The following is a 26,389-nucleotide window of genomic DNA, read 5'->3' on the forward strand; positions in this document are numbered from 1 at the left end:
GCAAGTGAAAAAAGACATTTATTTCATTATGTTTTTTTTCAAAAGTGCTACAGAGCGGCTGCGCCTGTTTGCGTCTGCAGCTGGGCCTCTGCAAGCGTGAACTGGGGACGCGGAGCTTGGCACCGCGGCGAAGGATGTGGGAAGCAGAAGGGGTCTGCAGGGATTCGGCGGTGTGGGGCGGCTGAGTCGCAGCACCCTGCCCAGAAAAAACACTGGGGGGCCCTGCCATACAGCTTTCTGCCCCTTCCAGGGTTTCAACTGTACCGTGAACCCCGGTGTAAGCTCCGAGGTTGTGCCTGGAAGCCCGAGCACGCTTGCTGAACCCTGTGGTGTCACCAGAGAAAAATCCCATCTGATGTAACGTTGCATGGGGAGCTGCCACAACCACCAGTTGGTCTAGTGAGACAGCAGAGCTTCAGCAAAAGAAACCAGCGTGTATTGATCAACTGGAAACAGAAATGAGAAGCGCGCGGGCCAACAAGCCAAATATATCCAAGATCTGTAACAGAAAGACAAATTGTCTTTGCAGCCTTTGTCTTCTCATTTTTATAAGTCTGGCTCTGTCTTGCTGTGCCCTGCTCAGCGCTGAAAAGGGGTTTATTCACATGGTTTTTCTGGGGCCTGCGTTAGGGGAGCTCGCTGTTAGAAGATAGTCTCCAATGGATGCTGCTTTCCACTCCTTTAGAAAAGACACTGCTCCCCAAGAGCCAGAGGTGCTCTACCAAGACAGCGTGTGACAAATTCTTTATGAGAGAATACATAATAAATTGGGGATTTTCTTTTATTTTGATTATTTAGTATTCAATATTTGCATTATGGAAGTGCCTGGAGGTTCCAGCTGAGATCAGTGTCCTATTGTTCTAAGCCACGCATAAAAACACGGTCAGAGATGAGGAGCTTACCATCTAAATAGAGGAGCTGGATAAAGGGTGGGAGACAGGAAGCGTCTATTATTCTCATTTCATAGCTGGGGAGCTTGGACACAGCCAAATTGAGTGCCTTTCCCAGCACCGTGTAGGAAAGGCGATGTAGAAGGGCAGAAAGCATCAAGCGTCCAGTATCCCGGTGTAATACCCCGCTCATAACACACCACATTTCCTGTTTAAATACCTCCTGCAACAGCGTAATCGTAACAACAAATATCTTTTCCTTAAGACGGAGAAAATGAGAGGAGCACCCGAAAGGTTACATGGCTACAAGGCATAACAGTCCGGGGGGAGCGCTGATACTCCAAACGCCGTTCCAAGGCGTTGACGCGCTAGTAGTGAAAATCATCTCTTTTTCTCCAACCGCTTGGCCTCACTGCCTGAAGAAGCGTCTCCTAGAAGATTCTGCTGTGCATAACGCAGAGAGAGATAAAAACACGATAGGCAAAAGTCATTAGTTCGCCACATTCTGTAGCTTAACCAAAATGTGGTTTTTTTTGCCGATAAAACCCCAGTAAAACTATCCCTTTATGGGCTGGGAACTGCACCCTCCCCCCTTCCTGTATATATTTTGCTGCGAAAGACCTTGGTAGCCCATCTGCTTCACACTTTTATGGGTAATTATTGGATCCACTGGCATTAAAATAAAGAAATTCTTATCTCAGTTTTTCAGTTTAGCAGCATCTTGAAGTAATACATGGAGAGGACTAGTCATGGAAGTCTCTCAGTGGCAGTTTATACCTTAGAAAGGGTTCGCTTTTATAGGAATATGAAGTGGCTTTCCCCTAAGACGCTGACGAATACACAGAGCAACTTTGCCTATCGTTGAAAAGAAAAAGATTTTCAGAAGTGGGTTCTTATGATTTGTTTCTTTGGCACCCTAAAAAAAAAAAAAAAGTTCAAAGCCGCCAGGAAAGGGAGCCATAAATACTTTGGAAACCAGGTAAACATTTTAGCTGCCAGAGCTTGGGTTTAGGCACTTAGCTTTAGAAGAACTTTTGAAAAAAAATAAATCTTGGACAAGTATTTAATTGTATCAAGTGTGGTCAAGCAAAAATTTTGGACAGGACAGCTGGAATAACAGGGAAGAAATGTTGCTTCCCATTGTTTTTGTGGAGAAGCTAAACCCGGTGTAGTGATGTGCGTGGCCGAATTAGGGTCTAGAGGATCTCTCCCCATAGTTCTCTAAAACTTGGATGCGTGGGTTTTCTTTTTTTCTTTTAAGTCTTTTTCGTTTTGTGCATTACATTCCTCTTTTCATCAGGTAGAAAGGTGCCACGTTAGCAGGTCCAGCACCTGGAGAATAGGGGATTATCGGAGAATTTGCTTGGCTGAGGCACCCGTGGCCTCCCTCGCCATCTGCCTGCAACGTGGCAGGGGCTGGGGCTGGCTCCTCGCTGGGCTCCCGTGGAGGAGCCGGGTTCCGCGGGGCCCTGACTGCACTCCTGTCGCCAGCACTAGAAAGAAATGTCAGAGGCTCTGTAAGGATTAGAACTGAGGAGTGCTCAGAGGCTCCGTGTTACGGTTTTTTTCTAAGGTGACTTTTCCCACATTACTCGGAGGGACTGGTTGCCCGTCTCACCTCTCCTCCGCGTAGACACGAGCTCTTGGTCTCCTGCTTAACCTTCTACCTTCATCCCTAAAAGCCCTTGAGCTGGGCTCTTGCGCATCCAGGCCAGGAGCAACCTAAAGTCAGGCACATCTTCCCCTTCCCCTGCCAGGTAAAAGAGATGCCAGGTGGAAATTAATTAATCTCTTCCCCTCTTTTGGCTGAGCCCAGCTGTGCCTTCCCTGCAGCTGGAGCCCCTGGCTTCCACCCTGCCCCTGTCGAACATTAACCGTATCCCTGCCTGCGTGCGGAGAAGGGGACCAGGGTCCAGCTGACAGCGGTGACAAAGAGCTGGCAGGGCTGAAAGATTCAATTTAACTTTCTTTCTCCTCCTCCTCCTCCCCCCCCGCCCCCCCCCCTCCGGCTCCCGTATGGGAGGGGGGGACAGCGCTGTTCCTGCTTTTGAAACTTGCGGTGCAAAGGAGCATTGGTGTCCTCATTTTCCTTCCTCCCTATTGATGTATCATTGCCAGGATGAAAAAGGACGTCTCAAGAGCTTTTGAAAAAATGGGTGACTACTCAAGACATTTTATAAAGGAGGAAGAATGGGAAAGAAAATAGGACTCGGTAGGGGGTAGAAGGAGCCTGAATGCGTGCCTTGTCTGTCTATTCTTTCGCTTGAAACCTGGAGCTGTTGTTCCTATTTCAGTTCAAACTGTCACCTTTAGTTCATGATGGCTTTACTGCCCTTGCTCCTGAACCTCAACAGATTGGGGCTTATTTACCTATTCACACTCCGCTGTGGAACCTCATTAATAGGCTTATTAGCCACACCATTCACGTGCAGGAGGGCTCACAGAAAGGATCCCAGCCACTTTGAGAGGAGGAGGAAAAAACTGTAAAGAGATTATGCTCTCATTCAGCAGCCTAACTGCTATGAAAGGCTCCCTGGGCCCACTGAGATCTCTTGAAGCCTAAATATGATGACAGAATTGATCCCCCCCCCTCCTCCATCCCCTCCCTTTTAATTCCAAACATGCTTCTGCTTTTCTCAGATTGAGGAGTTGGGCTGTTGTGGGCCACTTTAGGAGAATGTGGCTCGTTTAAGAGAAAAGGCTGCTATTGATAGACTGCTATCTTTTCATCCCCCAAAAGAATAAATTCTGACAAGTGGTTCCAGACATTGGAAATAGGTGTTCTGATTTGTCATTTTTAGTGGAATGCTTCCTTTTCTTTCAGAGTATGCAAAGATATGGATGAATGGGGAAAGGTATTGCAGCTTCCTGTGTCGGACAATAATTTATGTGAGAATGCGTTAACAATGTTTTCAATGGGCGATGGACATGGCCGGAGCTGGGAAAATTGGATCTTGACTGTGACATCTCAGCTTCTCAATTAGAACATTCAGATGTCTGTTGCTTTAGGAACAACAACAACAACAATAACAAAATTAAACCTGTGTTTCTAATCAATTACAAATTTGCCTGCCGGCCCTCATAAAGCCTGCATTACTGCTGGTGATGGTGGGAAAGTGCTTTCTGGGAGGTAAGTGCATGTTCTACAAAAAACTTGTTTTCAAGTTTTCGGTGCCTGAAAGTATGGAAATAGTTACACTATGCCATGTAGCCACAGTCCTTGAAAATCCCCTTGGTCAATATTGCACACAACATATAAAACGTACAGTAGGGCTCTGCTTCAATAAAGTAACGTTAAATTGATCAACGCTGATTTAATTTGAGGCAACCACCACTTATTGATTGTGCTGTCAAGCAGATTCTACAAAGCAAGCATTACACGGGCTCTTCATTAGCAACCTTTTAGTTAGTGGTATCTAAAGCATATGTTTTATTAAGCGAGTATCAGGTTAAGTTATACTGAATTTTGAACGCCAATATTACGCAGTTTTAACTCTGTGTGTCCAGGCAAAAGATGTTTGTGACAACATTTGCACAACTGTTTGACAACTTTCCCTCTTCGGGCGCCGCACACGGAGTCATTAAAGGTGCACCGTCAGGCAAATTCAGGGGGCGGCTGAAATCAGGCTTTGCGCTGAAAAGCTCCAAAACCACGGGTGAGTTTTTTGAGGGGGTGCCATCCGCTCCCCCTCTCTAGCTGGAACAAGCCATGAATTCTGAGCCAAAAAGAAAACTTTTGGAGAGTTTTTTTGGGTGGTTTTTTTTGGTTTTTTTCCCGGGGAAAGCTGTTGAGCTGGTACCGTTTGTGAGGGGTGGGATGCCGCCCCGCCATCGCCCCGCTGGAACCGCCGAGGGTGGGGGGCGCTGAGCCGGCAGCGGGGCCGGGGGTGTCCGGGGGTCCTCGCACCGCACCGCGGCGGGCCGGGCCGTGCGGGGGAAGGGTCTCCCCGCCGCCGCCGCCGCGATTGGCAGAGCCGAGCAGCGCCGTCCAGGAAACGGCTCGGGTTGCAGCGGGGGGAGTGACCAGGGGAGGGAGGAAGGGAGCCGGAGAAGTGCGCCGGGAGAGGGAGAAGGAAAGGAGTTGCGGGGGGGGGAAGGAAAAAAAAAAAAAGCCCCAAACCCACCCACCTACCGGAGGGGGGCTGTCGGCTCGACAAAGCTCGGGGAGGGCGGCTGGATGGAGCGGAGCAGGACCCGCGGCGATGCCCGGGCGGGGGAGGAGGCTGCTGGCGCCGGGCACGGCGGGCTCGCCCCTCTGAGGCGGTAGCGGCTGCAGCCCAGCCCGGGGACGGGACGGGACGGGACCGCCGGGCCGGCTCCTCGCCTCGCCGCTCCTCGCCTTCCTTCCCCTCCTGCCGCCTTCCCGCGGGGGATGCGCCCCGCTGCGCCGCTGCGGGATTGCGCGCCCGCCCCGCCGGGGCCGCCCGCGCAGTGACCGCGGCCGCCGGGGAGTTTTCGCCGCGACTCAGCCCCGCCTGTGGCCGGGGGGGAGCGGAGCCCGACCGCCCAGCTTCCTCGCCGCAGGTAATGGCACCCGGAGCGGGGGGAACGGGCCGGAGGGAAGATGCAGCCCCCTGAAAAAAAAAGCGGGGAGGTGGCGGAGGGCTGGGGGTTCTGCGGCTCCGCTCCAGCTGCCGGCGGGGGGGCCTCGCACCTGGGGCACCCCCCTCTCCGGGGCGAGCTGTGGCCGGTGCGGGGCCGGGGCACCCCCCCTCTCCGGGGCGAGCTGTGGCCGGTGCGGGGCCGGGGCACCCCCCCTCTCCGGGGCGAGCTGTGGCCGGTGCGGGGCCGGGGCACCCCCCCTCTCCGGGGCGAGCTGTGGCCGGTGCGGGGCCGGGGCACCCCCCCTCTCCGGGGCGAGCTGTGGCCGGTGCGGGGCCGGGGCACCCCCCTCTCCGGGGCGAGCTGTGGCCGGTGCGGGGCTCGGGCACCCCTACCCCGGTGCGGGATGCGGTGCGGGGCTCGGGCACCCCTACCCCGGTGCGGGGCTCGGGCACCCCTACCCCGGTGCGGGATGCGGAGCTCGGTCTGCCCTCCTGGTGCGGGGCTCGGGCACCCACTCCGGGGCGAGACGCGGTGCGGGGCTCCGTTCCCCCGCTGCCGGCTCCCCCCGGTGTCTCTGTCACTCGCTCCGCGGTGCGGGAAAGGGGAGGAATCCCGAGAAACGCGGTTGCCCGCTGGGTCGGTGCCGGCCCCCCCCCTCCCGGCAGCGGGATGCAGGGCTGTCGCTGGGGACGGTGTCCAGCGGTGACAGCGGGGGACGAGGAGGGGAGGCTGAGCCTCCGGGGAGCGCCGTCCCCCCGGTGCGGGGGCCGGCACCGCCTGGACGGGCCGCCCGGGGAGCGGGAGGTCCCTGCCCGCCGCGGGGCCGGGGGAGCCGGGCTGCCCCCGCCTGAGATGGGGGAGGAACCGAAAAATCCTCAATGAAATATATATATATATATATATTTAAATGCTAAACGGCCCGTTCAAACAGGGACCCATTATGCGTTTGGTGTGAAACGCTATCAACATTTAAAACTTCATTGTCTCCTTTGTACCAAATCCCTGTAAATCTTCCACTAGCCTTTACTCATTTTCATCTGAAAAGCCTGTTTGGGCTGAATAGACAGCAATCAGCAGCCTCTGGACTTCTCTCTCTCTCTGGAATGTCAATTAAAATGCAGATTTTTTTTTTTCTTTTCTTTTTTTTTTTTTTTTTTTTTTCCCTCCCCCCTGATCTCTTAGTGGCAAAAGACTTGAGAAAGACAGGATGGTCCTGGAAAGCAAATGAAAGAAGTTCAAACAATGCAAAAGTACTGAAGCTGCCAGCCGGTTCCCATTAGTCCTCCAGAATTAATGTTTAATAGCTGTGATGCTCAGATTTGCTTGGAGATTGAACTATGATGAAGAGTCTTGTTAGATATGTGCGTGTGTGTATATATTTATAGAGGCATATATATTTGTGTGTGTGTATATGTATATAAATATGTGTGTATATAAAGCTGTAAGCTTTAAAGCTTCACGTACCTGGATTTTTCTGATGAAGCTACCGGGCTTTTAGGATGCTTGAGATTTCCCTGTGGAGGGAAGATCCATATTTCATTCAGTTTTTTTGCTATTCCCTGCCTAATGGAGAAAGATGCTGAAAGTCGTGCAATGAGCAATGTATTGATTTGGTTAACATACTCTACAAATTGTCCTCTCCCTGGGGAGTGATAAACATCTTATAAACAACAATGGAAGTAGATTAAAAAGAACACTGAGCATTGAATTTAATTAATGCCACTGCTGAACAAGTACTACTTGTTTGTGTGTGTGAGTGCGCTTAAACTGAAGTACAGCTTGGAGGAATTTGGTTAGGCTCCCAAACCAGTCTGCTTTCCCATGCTTGTCAGTTTGGCAAAGAAATTTGGGCAGGTATGTGACGAGGTGAAAATTGACTTGATGAGCGAGTGGCAAGGAGAGCCATCAATCATTGGAGGCTGACAACTCCTCCCCAAAGTGTAGGCTGAGAAGAGAGACAGAGTTCCCTTTCAAGGGGAAAAATAAACACTACGTGTGGCTTTCACTGAGGCTGAGACTCCAGGAGGGATTATGGTATTGTAGTCAGGAAGCCAGAATTGTGGAGGCCAAAAAGCATGCTGGGGCTGTGTTCCAAACATTGAGATAGAGGTACATAATTATCCAGCGCAGGAGGTCTTTCCAGAGACTCGTCCCCCAGCAACTGTGGCGATTAAACTATGAAAAGAATTTGGTTTCGTTTCATCTTCCTCGGTCTCCGCTTCTTTTGGGAAAGGGCAGTCCTCGAAGCCTGGTCGCTGTCATGGTGGTAAAAGGTGGTTTGGCTCCATGGATGGGTCCGGAGCTCTGATTTTTGCTTTGCCACCCCTTTGTGAGCCGCGGTTTTGAATTTTTTTCTGCCGCCCTGTGGATGAAGAGCCCCTGCTTTCTGCTGGCAGATGTTCAGGTGCAGAGGCTGGCAGAAATCTTCAGGTGAGAAGAACCGTGGTCAGGTAGCCTTGTGCTGTGCTTAGGATGAGGGTGGGAACCACAAATGTGCTTTCAGTGGCATTTAACATAGCCTGAAAATCTGAAACAGCTGAAATCTAAGTGGAATTAATGCTGTTTTAAAAAAGTCTGGAATATACGCTAGCCTTCTGGTATGTCTTCTTTTTGCAAAATTATGATTAAACTTTGCAAAGTCGCAAAATTGTGATAAACTGAAAATCGGGCTTTACAGGGTGATTCATGGAAATTAAATTAGCGTTACATCCAGTCTGTTAATTAGCGTTTCTACCCGCTTTGCAGCTGGGTAAACTGAGCTGCAGAGCCGTGGCTGTCGGCTGACCTGGGCGGTGGAGTCCAGGAGGGCTCGCTCTGGTCTTCCATGAAACGCAGACCGGTCCCGGAGACAGAGCTCCCTTCAGGTCTGCACCTGCTTGTTTAGAGAAGTGCTGGGCAAGCCCTTCGCAAGTGTTTTTGCAGTTGGTCTGGTGGTGTTTTCACTGGAGATTTAATAGTAGTCGCTCGCCTGTGCTCCGGGATGCTCAGGCTATTCCTACATCCCTATGGGAGGGACAGGGCTTTGAGCTGATAGCAGCTGAGCAAAGCTTGCCCTGGACTATCAGGGATTTGCCTGAAATACTGGGTGTTCATTATTTTCCCCAAGTGCTGTCTTTATGTCGTCTAAAACCTGTTTCTGCTGACTTCAGAAGTTATCGTATATAGTACCCGAGATAAAAGATGCCTCTGTCCTTAGCGCTGGGAACTGGGTTTGTACGTGCAGGGAGCAAAAGGCTAATAAAACCTGAGTGAGCTTTTTAATGCTTGGCTTTATAAAGGGGGAATATTTGTCCGTGTTTCTGTGTACTGAGGTACCACATCCAAATGACAGGGAGTTTTGAGAAGTTTGCCTTTATGGCTATATTCCTCCCTGCTCCCCCCCCCCTTTTTTTTTTGTTTATTTGTTTGCTTTTAAAGTGTGAGGGCAGGAGGAAAAAATAGGTTTTATGTTATTTTTCCCTTCCAGACGAGCGCTCTCTAAGCTTTAGTTGGGTTTCATCACATCTAAGATGAATCATTGGCCAGATTGGAGCAAGTGCTGCAGTTAGTTGTTTTATCCATTTGCTGAGGTTTACCATCTTTTATTTTTGAAGCGGAAAATCGGAGCTAATTTTCTGGTTGAGCCGTTAAATCACCTTGTGGGGATGCTCTTCTGACCCTCACCTGGCATCTCGGTGTGGTGGCAACAGGCTCCCGTGAAGGGAGTGCCCGTTACTTTGGTACCGCGTCTCTGCTCTCGCCCATCAGCCGTGCCTGGATTACCAGTTAACTCCAGCCACTTAAAGTGGTTCTGCTGTGAATAAAATAGACTCCCCCCGCCATCTGAAAAGTATATATCAATAAGCATCGTTGAGAGAGAGAGAGAAGAGAAACGTGTGTGCACGCAGATTAGCATATATGAATGGAAAACGATGCTGGGGACGTCTCCTGTGAAATTGCAGTCTGTGCCAGACTTTATGCAGGTTTTAATTGCCTGTAATGCAGCGTAGCTAACGAGTATCCCTGCAAAGACTGGCGCCTTTCACCTGTACAGGACTCTCGGGCTTTAATAGGACACTGAGCTGAGTCAGAAGAAGGGACATCCACAGGGGGGCTGGAAGTCCTGAGGTGAAATAAAAGTTTTACAGGTTATCCAAGTCTAAAGGGTATTTTTCAGCTGTTTTTGTGGTTTTTGTTTTTGTTTTGTTTTTTTTTTTTTTTTTCTTGTGGAAAATTCTTGCAAATTCAGCTGGCTGCAGAGCTGCCTAGGTGAAGGGATGAAAAACAAGGCAAACTTACATAAACCTTCAAACAATAACAAGAATATAATTTGTATAATTGTGGTAATTTTGTAGCATTACAGGTTATGTGCCTGCACATGTGCGCCCCTCTCATTTTTTTTAAAAAACTGTATATTTTTCTGTCAGTAAAATAGCTCTCTAAATATGTGCTGAGAAGTGATTTTGTGAAAACAAGGAGGACTTGGTTACGCCTCAGGTGATGATGGAAACTGCTAACAGAAAATGAAAAGTCACTCACTTTTCACATATTCTTGAAGCTGGAAAACTATTTTTCCCATCCTCCTCCCCCTCTCACCTCGGCTGCGTTCAGGGCTTTCTGAAGCTTTTTGGTTTTGTTTTTTTTTGTTTTTTGTTCGTGTTTTAAGATGTTTTCGCTGATGGTGTTAAATCTCTCTCCTCCCCACAGCAGCAGCCGTCGTTCCAAGGGAGGAGGTATTACCCTGGCCGAAGGCACCGCTTTCTCTCCATGCTTCTCTAGAGGTGTTCAGATGGGATTAAAGTCCACATGGAGATATGGAAATGGACCAGGAATTTACTCTAAAAAGATGGTCGGCTGGGATTCGGGTTGCCTTATCGGCCTGGTGGTGGTCACCATGGCTGGACTTTCCCTGGCTCGGCCTTCGTTTAATTTAGTCGTTGAAGACGCCACGCTGGAGCCTGAAGGTAAATCACTCTAGAATCCTTAAATCCACAAAAGAAGTTAATTTTGAATGCCTGAACATCTGAAATAGCAGTCAATGTCTTTATGTGCTGTGGTAAATCTAAGGCGAGTAACAGATTAGCCCTGAAGAGTTACGTTTTTTGACTTTTCCTGCTCGCGCACAGGCTGTGTTCATGCGAGCGTGCGTTTGTTTAATCTTGTGCAAGCAAGTGGTGTCAGTGATTTCACTTGGGACTGTCATCACGTCGTGTAATCAAAGAGTGCGGCTGAAAGTTTTCAGGAATGGATATTGAAGGAAAGCAGCCTGGTGCCACGTACGTACGCGTTGCCTGTTGCCATCTCACGGAACGACGCGGCTGCCCGGCTGCCTGTCTCTGCCCTTGTCCTAACCTCAGACGTTCAGGGAAAAAGAAATCCCAATAGTTTTCAGTCGCGTGGCCTGAATGCTTAGTTTTCCCCGGCGCCCTGCAAAAAACGGTGTTGCAGCTTTATTGGTGTTTGTGCTTGGAATAAATGTCCCTATTGCTGTTAATATATCAAACCAGTCGGTACCCCGTGTCTGGATTGCAAGTTCTGGAAGTGTAGATGTTGAGACCTGAACAGCATGGATTGCAGCGTACTGCTGTGAAAGCAAAGCTTAATTGAGCCCTTCACACTGGAAGAGGTGTTTTGATTAAAATCTCCTGTATATGTATATATATATTTATATACCCGTTGGTATGTTCTTCCAGGTATATCCATTCCTCAAGCTTTGCAAAGTGGTTTTCTTCTCTCAAGAGCTAAGGAGGGGATGCTTTTTCTATTGTCGTGAGCTGTTCGTGCTTAAGAATGATTTTACTGGGTTGTGTAGGATCTTTCCTGCTCTCTGAGCACCTTAGGGGGAAAGCGAGGCTTCCTTCGTATGGTTTTATCTGTCCTTTGGAGGAACGATTAAATTTCTAATAACTCAACTGTCAAACCCATATAATGGTCCGTAGAGCATTTCTGATCCGGCAAGCTTTGCTGGAGAGAATTGGGCCTTCACACGTTCTAAATCCTCATGTCCACAGATACAGCTTTGTTTTTATTTAATACATTTTCATGCAAAACTTATTTGTTTCTATCCACTGCCTCTAAAAATAGACGTCACCAGCTAACACATTTTTAGAATCCGTTCCAAGTACATTTTTATTGATGGCAGGGGATGAACTATTTAGAGACGATGAGTCCTCCTCCCTAGCAAGCATTCCTGAAAAAAATTATAGCAATATTGTCATCTGTCAGCCATAGAGATTGTTGATAGCAAAGATTTTTGTTGCTTTTTCTTTTGAAGGTAACTTGAGAATTGAAAAAAAAGCCAATTCTCATCACCACTTACTGTATGATTTGTTAATAGCACATCTGGTGCCTTTTTGGCTTTTCAGAGGAATGACAAAATCATGAATAATTCTGGTTGCAGATTAGCTGCTTGTAGTGAGGTCCCCTAGTTTTAGGGTTAAATCAGAAAGAATGCGATCGCATGATTGGTGGGGTATTTTACAGGGAGAAGAGTCATATTTTGTGAATGATGCCTGATGATTTTTCAGATTTTCAGGGCAAGAATAGCTTTTATTATTTTAAAAAGCACAGTTTAAAAATATGTTTCTTCCACGGTGAATATCCAGGGGGTGGAATCTGGGTTTTATCAAAGAGTAAATTGTTAAAAAGGTTTTAAAACTTCTTCCCTGGGCAGGAATGTTACTGACATGAAACAATTTTAGATGTGAGAACCCGAATGATTACCAGAAACGAGAAAAAAACCCACCACGCGTCGAAGTTAATGGTATAATAAGAGCTTTTATGCTGCAGAATACAGGGAATTGTGTGGGATTTATATCTGAGATTTGGGAAATAAAACCTCCTTTATGTACTTCGTTAAACCCCTTTAAAAAAAAAAACCTCAAGTTTTTACACAATCACCTTCTCTGGGTTCCATCACTGCCACCCACGAGCTCTCCAAGCTGAAAACGAAACAAAAAACCCTTCAAAAAATCTCTTCAAAGACAAAGCAGACGTCTTTTTTTAATTTAGTAGATGCCAAACATTTTGGCCACAGCTAATTTGGGGGGTCAGGTGCTCTAATAATGTACATTTTTGGTAGGGCTGCTGACTGTGCAGTCATTAGAGCTATGACATTTCATCCCAGCTGAGAAGGTCAACAGGGCCATGACCTTTGGTGACACGTGTTGATCTGTTCCTTAGTCTTCCTTCATGGACATGCCCTAAATTTGGGGTTTTTTTTTGATGTTAGGTGCCTTTATTGTTACTATTTATTGTCTTAGTGACTTAGACTATTCAAAAAGCTGTATGCAACATTAACAGGAATTGAGATTGTGGCTTTTTGTTCCTTTGATCGTAATGGAGAATACGCTCTTGTCTCTTAGCTGAACAGAACTTTAGGGAGATTTGCAATCGTTTTCTTCCGAGTATCTGGTTAAGTATGGATTTTAGTACAAGCAGTATTTATCTAATAGGGTAATCAGCTGAATGGATATGTGCAAGACGTTGTCGTGCATCGGGGTACTTTGGGTTATCTGCAGTCGTTGGCATCTCTTTGGTAGCACGTTTTGCTCGGGTGCTTTCATAAAACGCTGGACTCCTTGAGCTCTGAATCTCGCCTGTGCCCAGGAGATATTGCTCTGCTACATATGAAAGTATTGACACTGACGATGGGATCTTGAGCCACTGTAAATGATAATGTCCATATTGATGTCACGGTGCTTGCTAAGGGCTGGATCCCGAGTGTGGTGGCTACTGGTTGTGGTGCTTTCGTCCTCAAGCAGTGATGGTTAAGCTCTGTGAGCAGAAACGGGACCTGTAGGAGTTCGTTTGGGGACTGTCAACTAGCGAATTTGAGCTTGCATCAAGTGTTTACGTGTATGTTTTTATCCTGGGGAGTATAAAGGCTTTCTGCTTTTAAATATTTAGAAATAAGTCTACCCCAGCATGTACAAAGGAGACATTCTCTTTCTGTCTACGCGGGCTACAAAGGCCTTTGATGATAGCCAACGTTTCCAAAGGGCTCTGACCGCACACGTAGGTTGAAGGGTTACTTTGTGAACTGAGTAATTAGTTTAGACATACATTTGATAAATAGCAAGCTCTCCCTTGACCTTCCCTTGCCCAGGCTGTGTGTTATCGTTCTGCTGGGTGGCTAATTTAGTCTCCACCCCACATGCGATGCCTTGACGCTGTCCTTGGAGCACCCACTCGGAGCCCTCGCCTGCTGCAGTGACAATGTGTTTCAGTTCTGTTAATTTAGGTCAAATTTCAAAGGACTAATTTAAGCTTTCCACAGGGGACAGCCTAATTCTGTGTCCTGTGGAAAACACAGTAGTTCAAAATGGCCTTAATTGTGCGTTTGGGAGGTTCCTAGGAGCAGCAGTGAAGGGGAGGGACCTTCTTTAATGGGTGATGGGTGCTTGTGGTGGGCTCTGGCCTGAGTAATGAGTTGTCATTTGGGTTTTAACTCAGTCACAGCTATTTGTTGGCACTGAACCACGTATAAATAGAAACACATTTGATGCAGCACCCAGAGCAATACCTTCTTCTTTGTAAAAAAACGTTGGCAGTGCTTAAAGGTTAAACATCACCTGTGGTCACAGTGGTTAGCACAGTCCACTTGGAGATCCTTCGTTAGCCACCGTGACCTGCCTGGATCGGGATGTGGGGTCTTGTGAGGCGCTTCCAACGCTCCGCCGGGCAGCGGGCAGGGCCGCAGCTTGCGGAGGAGGGATGCTGTGGTGGTGGCATGTCCCCCGGCCCACCCTGGGGTACCTCCATGGGTCTTCTCCGTGGTGGTGCCACCCTGCTGCGAGGTTGCAGGGCTGGTGGGACCCCACGTTGGTGGGACCCTGCATGGTGGTCATCTTCCCGGGGCAGGGACGTGGAGGGGCACCAGGATGCTGCTTCCAATTTGGTAGGAAAAATAAAGCAAAAAGTTCACCCAGGGTTCCCTTGTTACCTCCCCCCCCCCCCCCCCCCAAGAGCAGTGGCTTTGATATCTGCAAATTATGATTAACAATTCAAACTGATTAGTTAAATCAGAAGTTTGGTTTTTGTTTGGTTTTTTTTTTTTTGAAGGAAGGGCAATTATCACAGCCCATTATGGAGGAATGTGACATCCCCACAGCTTCGGGTGAGGGCTGGATGCCCTTTCGGGGATCCGGTTCAGTAAGTTATTTGGCCCGGTACAAGAATTGCTAGCTGAGATTCTGAGGAACTGTACGAGCAGCCAGATTAAATCAGTTTTAATGTGTCCATTCTGCGTTTAAAATCCGCAGTCCTTTAGCAGAGGCATGGTCTTGAGCTGCAGCCTAATTGGGCATGGGTAGGGTTGTTATTTACAGTCGGTGTTGATGAGGCACTGGGAGTCGGTGATGTCTCAGCCTGGCGACCGTTTTGCAAAGTAGCACAAATAATTGCTCATTTTGGGCTTATCTATCTGCCATATTTTACAATTGTAACATTTTGAAGAGGAAAAAAAAAAAAAAGAAGATAACTTTTAGGAATTTGATTCCTTTACTGCTTCTTTCTTTTTTTTTTTTTCTGAGACAGATTTTCAAAGATGCTGAGTTGTGGGTTGTTTTTTTTATTTTTTTACTTTTTTTTTTTTAAAAAAAAAAAAACCCTACTTCTATAGATAAAACCCCAAACCAGCCACCAACTCCAATGGATGCATAGTTTTCTAATCTTAAAATAGTTCTTCCTTGGCAGAGAACTTGCAACAAATTTCAGGCTATAGTAACTTTTTTTTTTACGGGCAAGTTACAAACTTTTGGAAGCAGAGTTTACAATGAAAATGCTGACAACTCCAGTTATGCAAGGTTGTGTACGCCTGAGACGATGGACTATTGTGGTGTTTTAATAATAACTGTAGCATAGCTCTTAATGAGCGTATTTCTATATCCAGCTTCCCAGCTTCATTAGAAATGATCACTTGCCTTTATACTAATACATTTAAAGATTAGTATGTTCTTAGAATAAATAGTTTAGGAACACATGGGAGTGTGAGAAAAATATTTAACTGTCCTTTTTTCTATCATTAATAGAGAAAAATTTCATACTAGGAGGGTCAGATTTTTGAGTGTTAAGCATTTGTGAGTCCTCAAGGTTGAAGCTTTAGAGTGAAAGCGGAGACTTTCTTCGAAGCAGCGCTCCTTAGCAATAGAAATCCGTGTTTTTAAAAGAACCATCACCCACTTGGGCAAGTTACGTCTTGTCGATCTGTAATAGTGCACCTGGATGAACTAGAAGAGAAAACTGATTTCAGTGTTGTTAAACAAGTGCAAAAATCATGCTGAAAAGACATCGTGAACCCAAAACACGTCTGCAGTGATGAAGAGTTGGGAGTTTTGCAGCAATGTGAGCGAGGGTTTGGTACCCGGTCACAGGCTGGGCACGCTGGGCTCCTCCAGCGCAGATGGGAGCATCTTCTGCGGAGTCGGTCGCGATGCACCAGTTTGTGTTTGTGGTGGCTGTGGGAAACCGGACAGTACTTCATGGAATCCTAGAGTACCATGTTGGAAGGACCTCAAGGGTCGTCTGGTCCAACCTCTCTTGGCAAATGCACAGTCTAGACACGATGGCCCAGCAACCTGTCCGGCTGAATCCTAAAAGTGTCCAATGTTGGGGAGACTTGATCCGGCATGGAGCCTGCTGGGGTAAAGTTATCCTTACAGCAATTTGGGAACCGATTTGAAATTCAGACCTTTGAATTTAGGTTCGTACTGTGCTTCTGTAGCATTTTTTGGGAGGGATTTGGCACAGCGTGCCCCCTCCCCCCAAATCAGAGATGCCGTCTGGTAGTACTGGGGACTAAACTGGCTTTTAAAGTGATTGAAAGAGAAGCTGGAGCGACTCTGAGTACAGGCAAATCTTAAATAAAGACCAGATTTGCGAGAGGGCGGCAGCCAACAGCTCCTGTTATAATTACGAAACGTGCGCTGGGAGCGCCGAGCTGTTCTGGAAGTTTGGCCCTTCGGGTTTCAGTCGGAGTCGAGACGTCAGCGAAACTGCGTCGGCATTTGCTGCTGGGGGACTGCGCCTCGCCACGGGGACAGTTGCAAAATGAGATGTCCTGTAAGGGGGGGGAAACATCTATGTGGATTTTTTAAATAAAAAAACACTTGTAAAAACAGCTTATAATTCATATACCAACTATGTACGTCTCCAGGTTAGCCTTTCCTATCTCTTATTATCACTGCTCCTTTTTTTTGTTTGTTTTTGGGGTTTTTTTTGTTTGTTTGTGGTTTTTGTTTTTTTTTTTTTTTTTTTTTTTTTTGAAAAAGAACCTCTTTTCTAGGGGTTTGGTTTTCCTGGACCTGCTTCTGAGAATCAGAGCAGTCAGCACCTGGTACAGAGACGGGTCTCGCGGGCTTCGCTTTCTGCTGGTTCAAGTCCTTTTGCTGCGTGTCACCACACGAATGACATTATCCGTATCAAAGAGAGGGACAGAAAGGCAAGGCAAGCGCTAGCTGAATTCTGCCGTGCCGCTTCCTTCGCTTGCCATGCTATTATTATTTTAATTGTATTTTTAAAATGACTGTAAGTGAAAGCATTTGGTGAACCTCAGCGAAGCCGAGGAGTTGTGAGATCTGACCTACTTTCATTCCCCTCCTCACATGCCGTTGCAAGTTGTGTGTAATTATTGCTTTTCCTCCCCCGCAAAAGAACTGGCTCATCGGTTTGTGACATTAACTGATGTCGAGCAGCCTCGAGAAGCTTTGCCTCACCGTAGCAAAGCCACAAGAACTACGAGGAGGAGAAGATCCCTTTGCACCAAGGAAATGGCTCGCGTTCGTGAGGGTTTACTGGGAAGGGCAGTGTGCTGGGGACTGGAAGGGAGGAAAAGGAGGATGAGAAGCTGGTTGGGGAGGAGAAAATCGTATTTTGGCTGTATTTTATTAATTTTTTTTCTCCTAGCTTTTCGTGAGTTTCTATTTTGAAAGGAGTTTTGTGACGTGGTAGTTGCCGCCTCAGGCTTCCTCCCAGGGGGCTGGTGGCTGTTTCTCAGTGGGGTTGGGCGTTGGATGCTGGGGCTGGGCACGCCTGAGCGGCATGGCTCTGTAGGAGGTTCAATTGCGGTTGGATGGAACAGAACTTGACCAGAGCAACCATGCCGCGACTTAGTTTTGCACGTCATAAAAAGTTGGGGTGTAGAAAATACCCACGTGAGGTGCGTGGTCCTCTTTGCGTGGGCTGGGCCGTGGGGTGAGCTGGGCAGCCGGGCAGAGCCTGCTTTCGTGGGACTCGCTTTGCCAGTTCGTCAGGTGCCCTGCTCAGTGTCTCCGTGTTGCAATGTTTAATTGGTTTCAAGGAAAGCAATATGATTTATGATTCTGAATGCCCGCCCAACAGTTCTTAAAAATCACTTTGAAACCCCAGTTGAAACTTTGAGCGGTTCTTGAGCTTGGTCCTATTAAACATAGTTTAATCATGAAAAATAACCCTGTTTAGACATTACAGTGTTGAAACGCAGAGATTTATCTGATGTTGTTTACTCACAGGTATTTCAGCCGTGCGGGGTTAACGTGGGGGCTCTGTAATAAATCTGCAGCTCACCACTGCTTGCTAATAGCCCTTCTCCGAACAATTCAGAAGCATTTGAACCATCTTCCATTAGTATGGCAGAGTGCCCAGGAGCCACTGCTGCAGTGGGGAGTGACAGAGGCGTCTGCAAGTCAAAAATAACCCTTGTCATGTAAATGGTTGTGGGCCACCTGGAAGTGCAGATAGCCAGCCTAGCTTTTAACCTCAGGGCTTGTTCTGCTGCTCCTTCCTTGTCCCCAGGTACCACCCGTGACTCTTCTCTTGGTGTGGAGCTGGAATTAAATTAGCTCTGATGCCTTTTGACTAGATGTTAATGGGGAGCCTTGAAGCTTTGAAGTATTTGGAGAATATCCTCTGGTTGTGGCTAGGACTTTGAAAAGTGCTGAGGGGATGTTTGGGGGGATGTTGTTTCCACTGACTTTTTTCAAATCCCACTATAGGAAGTGAGAGAAGATGCATTTCAAGGGAACAGGCAAGATGAGACTTCCAGACGAGCTGCTAAAATTAAGAGGATTTGTACAGTCAAGTAAAAACGGGACCACGTACAAAAGAAACAACTGCTGACTTGCTTATAGGGAACCTGAATAGATGTTCTCTGCATCCAGAACTAACACTTGAACACGAAATTGTGCAATTTTTAACCTCGCAGTTTTAATTTATTTCTTTTGCTTGTTGAGTAGTAATAGTCCCGAGCATGGCCTTTGGCAAACTCTGAAGAAAAAGGTTGTGTGTTCATGTTTGGATTTATGCTGTGTTCTGCTATGTTTTCATGTTGCTCTTGAAATGCAAATAAAGAACCTGAAAAAAGCTACAGGTTGGAATAGATGCAAGGAAATATTAAAACCAAGAAAACCCCTTTGCGACTAAACGCATGTGCTCATACCTTTCCCAAGGGTACGTATCTTATGTAGCTTTTCCCAAGCAGACTTTAATCTAAGTTGGACAATGGGAGTTGATTAAATTGCTCTGCCACTTGGTTATGTGCAGTCAGGAAGATTTGATGTTCTGCTGTCGCTGAAAGTAGAAACAGTGAGAAAAATGATCCTAGTCTTGGATTCTGCTTTTGAGAGAGAGAAGGTTAATTTTTTTTTTTTTCAGCTTCTCATTTGAGGTTCTGGCAAAAGGTGATGCATTTCCCCTTTGTATTGTATAATAGATTACACGAGAAGACTTTTCTGTAATGAGATTGAAGAGTAGTTAATTATTTTTGAGATTGCGTTACATGTGTGTTAGGTTTGTATTGTACTCCCCAGAACACTCAGCACAGAGACTGTCACTCTATTACTTTAGGCAGCTGATGGAGCTTATGGCTTGAATGGAAAAGGTCAAGATTTGGTGCCTGGAACCAAAGGTTCAAATCCTGAAGATGGCCTGTATCTTCTCATCATACTGATGAAATTATGAAAGGCAGCTCAATAATTTTGGGGGTTTTGGTGTGGCTGCTCAAGGTTGGAGGTGTTTTCTCCCTCCCTGGTTACCAAGCCTTTGTGCAGAAGACATACGGATGCTTTGCTGTTTCTTGCTCTGTCCCATATCTGGAGATAAATCCTCTGGTGACTGTTGCATAAAGAAGTCTTCATCCTGTAAGGAGCAGACCGTGAAGAATGGGGACAAACAGGAAGAAATTGCAGGGCAGTTCCCAGCAGCAGGAGGTGGCCTCGCTGGTCTCTCTGCTGTTTACTTTGAACTTGGCATGCTCTGAGTCTTCCCTGGCTTGGCTTCCAAAAACATAAAGCACACAGCCAAGCCCATGAGCATGTGATACTTGGCGTTTTTGATGCATGTTGCGTGGCTGTGCAGCCATAAGTCAACGATCACAACTATAAAGACAGGTAGGAGCAAGCAGGCTACAAGTTGTAGGAATTCTTAATCTCTGCACGAAGCCTAGACAAGTACAACTTTTTTTTTTTTTTTCTTTCTTTAAAAAGGAGTCGTCTTCCTTCAACCACAGGGTGAGACACGTCAACCCAACTGCTTTGCAGCCATCAAAGCCGTGCTGCAATAGTTCATGCACCTCGCCCCGTGTCAGCCAACACACCAACGTAGCAGGGGGCCTCGTGACGTTTGTCCTCTTCTGCTGGGTGTGTTGAGGCCCTTGTGTCTGGAGCCAGGGCTAAATGCTGCTTGGGGGTGATGGCCTCAAGGAGTTCTAGTTCTGTAATTGCTCCTCTGCCAAAGAGGCAGATAGATGCAATCACGCGGGGGTAACTTTGAGGTGCACATGCAGAGCTTTCCTCTTGGCCAGGGGGTTCCGCAAGTGGTGAAACTCTTTGCTGCACACCAGAATTATTTATTTTTCTAAATCTTCAAAGCTTAGGAAAACAAGTTAGTGTAGTGTAATATTTTCCCTTACCCGTGATGACATTGGCGAGTATTTTCAATTGGAGGAGATTCACTTCTTTTTATGATCTTATTATATGTAACCCTCAATAGGAGTTGACATGATGCTGGAGGTCCATACTCTGGCAGGTCAGTGTGGCTGGAAGCTACACGCTAGAGCACGAGGCATGTATTATGTGGCAACGCTTATGTCGTTCTGCAGGTTTTCACTTCCAGGGCAAAAGGATTCTTTCTGTTCCTTGGATTTTTTTTATTTTTCAGTCTAATTTCGTCTCTTGTCCAGCCATCAGATGACTATGTCCTTATAGGATAAGGGTAACAGGGTTAAAGAAGACGCCAGGAAAAAATATCTCAATTTATTTTGGACAGTCTTAACATTTTGTGGAACTGCTTTCAAATAGAGCAGCCCAGGCGCTTGTTTTAAAGGAACAAGTGAAGGTTTAGAATCTGCCACATATTTCTGTTTGTAACTGTCACAGATACCTCTTTGATGCTTTGTGTTTGATGAAGTTTTCCTACCGGGTCTAGATCTCTTTTGTCAGATCTGAGCAATTAATGTCTGTATACATTAGAGAGAGGGGAGAAATTATTCCTGCTCTTCGGAGCATTGTTCAGTCGTAAGGTTTTTTTTTTTTTTTAATTTGTTTGTGTGTTAAAATTCTAGAAGGAACTGTAGTAACTTGGAAAGGATTTTATTAGAACAGAGACTTCCTGATGATGCCTGGCGGAGGCAGAGCTGGGCAGAGCTGGCAGCTAGTGGACGGAAACACAGTACAAATAAGTCAGCAGGAATCCAGCGACTTTGGAGAAGCAGATGGATGAATTGCAAACTCTATTTTGTCCCCCTTTGTGTAAGGAGACGTGCTTAGCCTCTGTGGCTTTGGTTTGCCGTTGGCTAATGGGAGATAGTCATTGTGGCCAGGAATGACTCTTTGCATGCTTAAACCGGTGGCTGTTTCTTTTGTAGGCTGAGTTTATCATCCATCACCAGAAGAGGACGTGGAGCGGCTTTTAATATTAGCCTGCCAACTGGAATTGAGGGAGAAGCCCATCAGCTTCTACCTGGGAGGTGGGAGGGAAGGTGGCAGACCTGAGTGGTGATCCCTGGGCATCCCGATCCTGCAGAGTGAGTGGAAAGCCTTGGGTTCCGCTCCCAAAGTCATAGGGCCTGTGGCTATTCTGCTCCAGACATAGCTCGACATCCCCGTGGCTCACCCGTGTGGTCTTGCTGGATCTTCCTCCATGGCAGGACAAACGGGAGAAGGGGTAGGAGAAGCAGGAGTGGTGGTAGTGGTTGGCAGCCCGGCTTTCCCTGTCGGGAGGTTCGGTTTTGCAGTGAACCTCTTGGATTCTTGGCGGGTCAGGTCTGTTGACCCTTTCTGGGCACGCTGTGGTGAGCGTTTAGTTATTTACTAAAGCCTTTTGAAAGGAAAGTGGCTTGGTGGGGTCTGAGGCTTTTGTGTTACAGAGAGTTGTGTGAGAATCTTTGCTGGGGTTAGCTATTAGCTGATTGTTTAATTATTTGGCTCTGTAACTAAGTAACTAAATGCCTTGAGCCTTAAGATAAGCAGCTCTTTGTTAACATTTTAAGAAATGGAGAGAAATAATAATAATAATTTAAAACCTAAGGAAGTATAAATCTCCCATTTCAGTGACCGAATCTTGAACAGAAGCATGATTTGGAATATAATCGCTTATCTCATAATAATCAGAAATAGAGCATTCAGAATGTCCCCAGTCCTCTATTGTGGTCGTGGCTTTTATACAAACAGTATTTACTCCGTTTGATGCCTGGATGGCATAAACCATGCTGCGAGACGGTATGAGCAGGCAAGGAAAAAGTTCACGTCTGTTTATTTAACAGCAGCTGGGTTTTCCATGGCGGTATTGTTCAATAGCTCCACCTATAAAGTTAAAATACATTGTGTGCAGCGCTATTACAAATAAGGATGTAGCTGAGAGCAGACAATAGCAGAAGCAACGTGCCCTCCCTTGTCCCCCAGTGTTTAAGAACACCGCCAGGAATTCTACGCGTGCCTTTGTTGCTTGTTTGGTTTTTTTCAGGGGTGATGGACGGGTGTTATTCACACCAGGTAATGCACCTCTGCAGTAGGAACTAATGCCACAATTACAGGATTTGCAGGAGAACCTGCTAAGAAAGGCATCCCGTGCCGCCTTCCCGCGGCCGTGCAGAGCTCGCCCAGCAAAGGGCTGGTGGTGATGGCTGAGGGATGGAGTTTCAAGGCAGAGTTTCAGAGAGGGCTGGAGGAGCACGGATGGGACACCAGATCATCAGTCCCGGCTTGGTGCTGCAGGCTCTGCAGGGCTGTCTCCCCCTTCTCCCATCCGGCTATTTGCACTAAGGCAAAATTCAGGAGGATGCTGCTGAAAACACTGGAGCATGCGTAAAAGTGGGGGCTGAGCAAGCTTGCAGCCTTATTTCTCTGATACTCTCGAAAGATGTGGAAGCGTGGGGAAAGAATCCTGATGTCAGCCCCCAGGGGAACCATTGATGTGATGGCACAGCGTGCCCATGAGCTCAAAATTTGTCCCTAATTTTCAGAGCCGTGTAAAAATCCTTGTGCGGTGTCCTGGAGAGAGAGTTAACTTCGCAGCGCAGGTTGTTTATGTGGTGCGGGGCATTTTTTTAACAGTTGAAACTGGTTGATTTTCGCAGCGAAGCTGTCGGGCGGACTCATGCCTCTGAATCCCACCTGTTCTCTGTTTGCTTTTGGGCACCATTTCAAACCCACACTGGAAAAAGTTTATAGGCAAACATTATAAAAAGTGACAGTCTTAAGTGCTGCTACATTCTAGTTTGGCAACACAAAGGCTTACCTGAAATAACTCACTATTTCCAAACATGACTTCATTATTTCGTGACAACACTTTGTGCTGTATCTTCCCTGGTGCCCTAGAGAGAAAGAAATGGAGGAGGATAATATTTACCAAATGCTAATAGCTATTTGAAGCTGGGTTTTCTTCACTATACTAGTAATTTTCCTTGTAAAAGGATTTTTTTTTTTTTTTGTAATTTTGAAGTAAATTACCGTTCTTAAGTTTGGATTTGGTTCTATATCGAAAGGCTCAGCGTAAATTTGGGGATAATAGTTTAAAAAGACAGGATGGGAGGTAGAAAACGATTTTGCTTGTGATTGTATGCAAACAACCGATCTGCCCAGGAGGACGCCGCCACCTGTGTGACCATCCTGGGAGTTTCCTGGGGCTCCTCAGCGAAAGCCACTAATGCACTTAAAGGAGGATTGAGTTATCTTCACCCACGGTGGCTTTAAAAAAGTTTAAACAAAGACATTTTTAAAGACTCCTGTACACTGTTGGCACAGCGTAAACTCTGTAAAAGAAATTCTCTTTGCAGGTAGAGCGTTACAAAGAAGTCTTAAAAACTTCAAAGTAAATTAGCTAGCGGGCTTCAGCTACTTCTTTTTTTTTTAAATTATTTTACAGTGGAATCTGCGTTTTAAAAAATCTCAAGCAGACTCAAATATACTCATCACTGTTACAAAATATATGTAGCAAGGAGCCCGTGCTCCTTCTGGAAATTAGGCTTCTAGCAGTGTCGTGTAGTACTCACTGAAACACCTGCATTGCAGATCTGTGGATTTGTGACGGTGTCAGCAAGACTGAATTAGTTTATAAGGTGTATAAAGCTGTATTGTAGCTTGCCCTAGACTTTGAGATGGAACTTTGCATGCTAGAAAGTTCAGAGACCTTGTTATAAAATCGAAATCCAAGAATCTTTACATTCTCCATAATTGGTGTTGTTTACATGGTTTTATGTACTTCTCCTGGCCACCTTCTTGGCGTGACGCGTGTGTCACATCTGTTGTTTGAAAAAAACCACGTTTGCCCTAGGGAAAAAGCCAGGAGAAGCTTTGCAAGGGCGCATCCCTGGATCTGTTCTCCCTCTGCTTTGGGCAAACTCCCACTGAACTCCCTGAAATGACATGATTCCAGGATGAGCAGGAGGAGAAATCGGGCACGCTGTTTTCAAGTGCATCAGTATAACCCGATACTTAAATGCATGCGTGTCCCCCTGTGGCGGCCACTTCTGGTACTCATAGAATCAGACTATCTCGGGATGAAAGGGACCTGTAAGGATCATGAAGAGATCATGGCATCCAGAGAAGCTGTGGCTGCCCCATCCCTGGAGGGGTTCAAGGCCAGGCTGGACGGGGCTTGGAGCAGCCTGGTCTGGCAGGAGGTGTCCCTGCCCAGGGCAGGGGGGTGGGACTGGGTGGTCTTTAAGGTCCCTTCCAACCCAAACCGTTCTGTGATCATCGAGTCCAACTACCTGAAGCTATACTAGCGACAGAGCTTCAGCATGTCCAAACTCTTGTCTGCAGGCTAGCTCAGATGTGACGCTTGTTTCAGAGTCTGTTGAAGGTGTGATACAAGCAATGACAACGTGTGCCCCAAGGACGAGGAATACGGGTTTCGGTATTCTTAGAAGCAGGGGTGGACACCGAGGAGTTACCTATTTTAATATTCCTTCAGACTCTCAAACAAACAGAGGCGTGTGTTTTATTTATAAAGGCACAGAGGGGTGCAGTTGGTGCCTGCGCGGGGAAGGATGTGTGCCGGGGAGCAGCTGTCTGTGCGATGTGACCCTCCTCCTGAGCAAACAGAAGATGCCTTCATGCTGTTCTCCCTTATTTACTTTTCATGCTGGCCTTGGCGAGGCCAGGAGGCTCGTGGGAGAGGGATACTGTGGTTGTAGGGAGAAACCAGTTACAAAAGCAGTCCCTGTACTGGGCACAGCTCGAGTGTGGCGTACGTATGGCGTGGGGGTCCCTCCACCCTGTGTCAAGCCGTCCCGGGTGTCCGGGGCTGCAGTTCCCTTCTGCCTGCTGAGAGCCGGCCTTGGAAGGGGGTGGTGAAGCCCTGGTAACTATAGGCAGATGTAGTTTTCCAAGGATGTTTTTTTGGAAAAAGACTGTGGTTTGACATTCTTCTTATTATTTGGTTACAAAAGGGAACTGATGGATGAGCCATTTTGTTCTGAACTTCTGTGTAAACTGTGGCTTCGAAAGCTTTGCTTGCGTTCCCGGATTTCTGCTGTATTCTGCGCAGGAGAGGCTGTGAAATGAGAAATGAAGCAAAAAAAAAAAAAAGAGAGAAAAGTTACTCTCATCGGGAGCAGAGTTGGCAGTGTAGAAGGCAAATGTAGAGACTTTGTGGAAGGTGCTGGGAGAAAAATACAGGACATAATATCTGCTGTGCATAGGAACTCATGTTTATTAGCTTAGCTAGTGAAGGGTTGTTTGGCCATCCTTTTCTTCCAACACAGCTCTTTTCAGGTTTTTGGTTTTTTTTCTTTTTTTTTTTTTTCTTTCTTTTAAAAAGCAGCCTACCAAATCAGGTGGGGAAAGAGAAATATTTGTTCAAATCATACGCACAAATGCGAGGACATAAACCTGAATTTGCTTTTTGAACTCCTCCTGGCGCCTCCAAATCCTTTGAAGCCCCCGGGTTCAGCAGCACTCCTCTCCCCGGGGTCGGCTCGCTGTGACCAGCGAGAAGGGCTGTGCCTTTGCGTGACACTTGGGACACCAATCGAAAGGGAACGAGCTTTGTTTGTGGTGCACTTCTTGAAAATAAAGCCTGTCCCATAGCTGCATACGGTTCGGTTTTACGAGGCAGACTGCTGGGCTAATCTGGATGCAACTTTTGTATTGAACGTAACTTGATTTCTGTGGATGAAAAGGGCCCTCACTGACTTTTGTTGGAAATTCTCTCCTTTCCCTTCTCTTTCTTCTTCTTTTTCCTCCTTTTCCTTCCACCTTCGCAGAGCCGCCAACAAAATACCAAATCTCTCAGCCAGATGTATATTCAGCACTTCCAGGAGAACCGCTTGAGTTGCGCTGTCAATTGAAAGACGCCGTCATGATCAGTTGGACTAAGGATGGGGTCCCTTTGGGGCCCGACAATAGGACAGTGATTATTGGGGAGTACTTACAAATTAAGGATGCTACACCCAGAGATTCGGGCCTCTATGCTTGCACTGCTGTTAGGAGCCTAGACAGTGATACTCTGTACTTCATTGTAAATGTTACAGGTGAGTGAGTTAAACATAGGTTTTTTTG

The 26,389-nt window shown here is 46.8% G+C and overlaps 1 protein-coding gene and 1 long non-coding RNA gene across 13 annotated transcripts in view; one reads left to right on the forward strand and one right to left on the reverse strand.

Moving 5' to 3' along the window:
• Window positions 1-776: 776 nt before the first annotated feature.
• Window positions 777-5,151, reverse strand: LOC134516936 (uncharacterized). Its single transcript, XR_010071501.1, has 3 exons — window positions 5,023-5,151; window positions 2,509-2,640; window positions 777-1,331 (listed from the first exon to the last, which is right to left on the reverse strand). It is a non-coding gene; the product is annotated as an uncharacterized LOC134516936 (long non-coding RNA).
• The window catches only part of FGFR2 (fibroblast growth factor receptor 2), a 90,386-nt gene continuing 68,937 nt past the window's right edge, over window positions 4,941-26,389 (forward strand). For 2 of the 12 annotated variants that reach the window (XM_063337788.1, XM_063337791.1), the window contains exons 1-2: window positions 7,417-7,865; window positions 10,122-10,378. In XM_063337788.1, coding sequence (XP_063193858.1) covers window positions 7,804-7,865; window positions 10,122-10,378 — 319 coding nt within the window. In that variant the 5' untranslated portion in view covers window positions 7,417-7,803. Of the gene's footprint in view, window positions 5,415-7,411; window positions 7,866-10,121; window positions 10,379-26,094; window positions 26,362-26,389 lie in introns of those variants that run through there. The other 10 variants (XM_063337785.1, XM_063337786.1, XM_063337781.1 and 7 more) reach the window with 10 other exon arrangements.

This window comes from Chroicocephalus ridibundus, chromosome 6, assembly GCF_963924245.1.
Source record: "Chroicocephalus ridibundus chromosome 6, bChrRid1.1, whole genome shotgun sequence".
NCBI classification, from domain to species: domain Eukaryota; kingdom Metazoa; phylum Chordata; class Aves; order Charadriiformes; family Laridae; genus Chroicocephalus; species Chroicocephalus ridibundus.